We start from the raw sequence: 5348 nt of genomic DNA, 5'->3' as shown, positions 1-5348 counted from the left end.
ATCAGCACATTGAATCATTTCAGCATCATCATCATTGTTTTTGTTGTCATCAACATCATCACCATCAACATTATCATCATCACCATCTCATCATTATCATCATCCTCAACATCATCCTCATATAGTCCATTTCCTGTCTCTTATACACATCATACGTAGTCCTATTTGATTTGAAAAGCTAATGAAACAAATACCATGTCTTATTCAATTGCAAACTAATAAAAAATAAAGTACAAGTTTACTTACATTCAGGTGTTGTTATTTCGTGGCTTTGTGCAAATTGATTGCAAGCATATCCAAGAAGCAGTCCTAACAATTGTTTGATATGAAGGTGGAATATAGTCATTGCACTGTAATTCACGTCACTCTTTCCTTGTTTCTCAAATTCTGTAGAAGCTATACAAGTAATTGGCACATAACAGTTCGTATTCTACTGATTCAATCTTCATTTTGCTGATTATTTATATAGCTAAGATGGAAAGTCTTGGTGATCATGACCTTATTTCACGTTTCATGTGTCGAACTCTAAAATTCTACATCAAAGGGATCAGTAAAGAAAGGTCGTTCTTAATCTAATTTTGTTGTATATATATATTTTTGTTTATAACAAATTAATTATAAAATTAGGTTCCTTGAACTTACAGAAATGTATACTATGTGCTGTCTCTTATACACATCTAGATGTGTATAAGAGACAAATTTAATAGTGAGCAAACGTTTTCGGTTATCAACCTTTGTCAAGCTGAATAATATATATATATATATATATCAGTCGATCGATCCCTGTCCTATGTATTTTACAGAAAAATAATACCATTATACACTGTTTGGATCTGCGTGTCAATGAAAAACAACCTATTTTCCCCTCACGTTTTCGATAATTTCAATTCAAATCCTATAGCTTTTCGTTAATATATAAACTCTTTATACGAAAATTTACACAGCGTTTTTTTAGTATTTATTTTAATTAACTAAGGACATAAGTGCATAAAAAAAACAACAGTTATTGTAGATAAATATACGGTATTAAATATAGAGGGTGGGTAGAGAATGAATTGGCAACAAATAGAAAAGAATATAGAAGTGTATGATAAACAGTATATACGGTCGTATATATTTGTTCATGTGATAGACCTACATCATGTCCTTTTTTGTATTTTTTTTACCCTATTCGCTAGAAAATTATTACTTACTTTATCATATTGATATAGGCATATAGTTCTAATATCATAATGATTTTAATAAGGAATAATTATAATACACTTCATAAATAAGAAAAACACCACAATGCTGTACCAAGAGTGGCTTAGTTGAATTTTTTTAGGAAACCATGTACACTTGATAAGACCATAGAGGCAAGGTCAACCTTTGCTGTCAGACACGAGCACCTTAATAGGACACGATTAATGACCACTGGTACAAATTTTTATTCCCATCTTGGCCACCACTGAGCTTGTAAATTGTCTAATGGTAGATACAAAAATTGTTTATCATTTACACACTTCTCTATTCTTTTCTATTTGTTGCCAATTCATTCCCTACCCACCCTCTATATTTAATATGTTTATCTACAGTAACTGTTGTAATGTCTTCTGTTGCCTTTTTTATGCACTTGATATCCCACTTAACTACCATAGTAAATTAAAATATATACTAACAAATATTGGCGCTGTGTAAATTTCGTATAAAGAGGTTATATATTTATGAAATACTATATGATTTAAATTCAAATTATCGAAAGCGTGAGGGAAACATAGGTCGCTAATTTGAAACTTAGGTCCGTGCAGTGACTTTTCATTTTATCTTGTATTATTTAATTATTCGATCGCCTGACTATATGATGAATTTTATTATTATTATTATTATTATTATTATTATTATTATTATTATTATTATTATATATATATATGTGTGTATATATATATATGTATATACATTATATACACTATACTATATATATTATTATATATATACTTTTATAATACTATATATATACATATATAATATATATATATATAATAATAATAATAATAATAATAAAATTCATCATATAGTCAGGCGATCGAAGAGATATATATATTCTAGCAATAGTTGTGGACTAGTGCATGGGTTGTCACTCAATAACAATTCGTATACCTTCCATAATCTAAATTTCTTTCTCCCGAGTTTCACATTTTTTTAACTTTACGATACGTTATGAAAAAATATCAAATAACCATGAAATAACAAGCCTTAAAACGAGGCTCCTTGAACTTTTTGGATTTTGTTTTGAAGGACATGTGATTTAAGAAACCTTCGGAAAGTTTCATTGTACTCCAAAATATCTAAGGATTACAGAAATAAAAACCCAAATACAAATGCTGTTTTCGTGGTCTAAGATTTTAACGATTTTAAAATATCTTAGAGGAAACCCGTTTTGTTAGTAAACATTCCTTTTATCTCTTAATTTATAACTTGGAGAATCCTTAGTGCTATTCTAGTATATGAAACTTATTATCAGGTGCTCGTTACCATCGTCATCGCCATTATCATCATTATAAATAATAATAATAATAATAATAATAATAATAATAATAATAATAATAATAATAATATCATCATCATCATCATCATCATCATCATCAACTGTACTGCAAATGAAATTCGTCATTACAGTAGCGTAATAACACACACACAGTTACCAAAGAAACACTGTTATATTTAAACTGGTTTAAATGAGCAGAAAATGTAATAAATATTCCACAGTTTATACAGCAAAATTGTTTTTATTAAACTTTTGCAATATATCTAATATATCAATTATCATCTATGTCTAAAAGATAATTATAAATCTGACGATGTGTAGACGACAATAAATTGGAAAGGTCTTTGCAGAATGTGATATCATCAGCAACAGGTACTGACAATAGTAGCAATTATTATTGTCTTAAGAATTATCATAAGAAATAAACCGGTTATGAAACAGGTATTCTTTGGCTTCAACGCATTTCTAATTTTATACACAAACATTTTTATAACACTAATCGGAAGTATCATTGATGAGTAAAACGAAGACAACGATTGTTACATTCACTAATATTAAATTGCGTATTATACTATTGTATAATGTAAATTAAAAGGCAAAATACTGACAAACAACAATGCTGTGACAAAAAAGCTGGATCTCTGTTGAGATACACATTTAATAAACAACAGTTAATTGTAATCGTAGATAAACAGCCAGTAAAGAAAAACAAGCTTTCAGGCAACACTCCTTGGTGATAATCAAAATACTATATGTCCACGTATGCTTCAGTATGTATAAAATCAGTATATAAAAAAGAAACAACATTATTCAGAAGGTGACTACTTCTTTGAATCATATATGTTATTAAAAAAAATCATCCGCTTCCTTTTTGTCATGCCTGCATCTACCTCTAGGGGCCACTATCCCGATTACCGCCTCTGAGCACCCGTTCGTCTGTGGCAAAGCAGATGTGTTTCCCGTTCCTTTGTTCGAGCCACCTAGTTAGAGGTTCGGGAACGCGACAGAGTGGAGATGGATGGATGACCCTTTAAGATCTTGCACTTATTTTGCCTGTTCTCTGTAGTTAAGTTGACAATTAATTGTATATTTAAGATTTTTAAAAAAAAGTAATTAAATAAATAAAAAGAGAATTTATATAAAATGAAATAACCTTTATAAATACAATAAATGAAATGCAGAAAAGACTGTTTCTATTTACAAGTGGAAATGGCACCACGAGCAGCTCTCTTAGATGGATATGTGCGCCTTACAAGATGCCATTATTATTAATATTACAGTATTATTAAAATTTTCTGGTGCACCTGCTTCAATCTATGATTCACAGTAGTCACCTTCTGAAGAGTGTTATTTCTTTTGTGTCTAATTTTACACACTCACACACACTATTATGCTATGGATATAATGATTTTGCTGTAGTGATGTTTATAAATGTTTATTATAGTAATTATGATATGATATGTTTAAATTGTCAATATTACCATCATAGACCTATATATAGAGAGGTTATATAAAATTCTAAGTAATATATTATTCAAATATAAAAGTATAAACTTTCATATAAAAATATATTATGGTTCTCTTATACGATACATCAAACCTCCTACTTACAGCATGAATTACAACATACTTTACATTTGGAATCTGTAGTGTATTGTACAATAGTACAAAGATCAACTGTACTCTAAACACATTTATAATATAATTTATAAAAAAGGCCTTTAAAAAAAGGCCTGTTTATACTTGCAACGATAACAATAACGATAAAAAGCTGAAAAGCAATTGTTCCTATGGAAAATAAAAGAAATAAGAGAAATTTCACACTAGCATGATTCGATAACGATTTGTCATGTATACGATAAAAAATAATTTCCCAAATCAAATCAAATGACGTAAATAATCATCATATGATTATGACGTCAATTGAATTGATTTGTCAAAATAAATTATGTTGTTAATGTATACCCAATAAATCGTTGTCAAACTGTCCTAGTGTACAAATTTCTTTTATTTATTTTATTTTCTATAATGAATAATTGCTTTTCAGCTTTTTATCATTATCGTTGCAAATTTGATCAGGCCTTTATATTTTGTTAAACTGTCTTGCTTTTTATTGCTGTCGAGCTTTAATGTGGAATGCATTTGTTCTGCTAAATTTTTACAAAGATTTTAGATGGGAGAGGAGATGCAATTTTACTGGATTAATACTGATTTCTGTCTTGTTCCTACTCAGAACCATCTATGAAAGAGTGAAAGCTTCCTCTATTGTCATATGAATGCTGAAAAATAAGTAAAAAAAACAAATTCATAATAATTAATGCCCATAATATTATTCCTATTTGACATAATATGAGAGAAATTATCTATAAACGCATGCAAATGCGTGCGAAGAATTTGATGCTATAATTAGATTTGAATTCCCAACAAAAGGCTTAATAGGCGAGCAGATTAGAGGTTATTTTGGGGTGGAGGTGGCAATGGAAGTACTACCGGCTAATTTTGATATTTTCTGAAAATATAGGTCTTGAGAGGTTCAGAACTCAAAATTACCCAAAAAACATGAGATACACTATTTTTTATAACAAACATTTCTTATTGAACAAAGTAACACATTGATGTATAATACAAGGTCATCACCATAAAAACTGAGTTGGGTTGCCTATGTTTTCCACACTCGCAAACTCCTTTTCTTCAATTAAAATTCATTTTCATAACTTTATAGCTTTACGATTTAGAGTTTATTTCTATCATATATTTATACATACATACACACACATATACATACATATATATATATATATATATTATATAAATCATCAAAGGT

At 28.9% G+C, this 5348-nt stretch overlaps 1 protein-coding gene across 1 annotated transcript in view; it reads right to left on the bottom strand.

Annotated features, from left to right (window-relative positions):
• The window catches only part of LOC117114560, a 3695-nt gene extending 3182 nt beyond the window's left edge, over positions 1-513 (bottom strand). Inside the window, exon 1 of the mRNA XM_033258236.1 lies at positions 247-513. Within this exon, the coding sequence (XP_033114127.1) occupies positions 247-346 (100 nt within the window). The 5' untranslated portion in view covers positions 347-513. The remainder of the gene's footprint in view (positions 1-246) is intronic.
• Between the last annotated feature and the right edge of the window lie 4835 nt (positions 514-5348).

The sequence above is a fragment of the Anneissia japonica genome, unplaced genomic scaffold, assembly GCF_011630105.1.
Source record: "Anneissia japonica isolate Jap-2015-1 unplaced genomic scaffold, ASM1163010v1 scaffold520_len173684_cov151, whole genome shotgun sequence".
Classification (NCBI taxonomy): domain Eukaryota; kingdom Metazoa; phylum Echinodermata; class Crinoidea; order Comatulida; family Comatulidae; genus Anneissia; species Anneissia japonica.
This window is presented reverse-complemented; position numbering and strand designations above follow the sequence as displayed.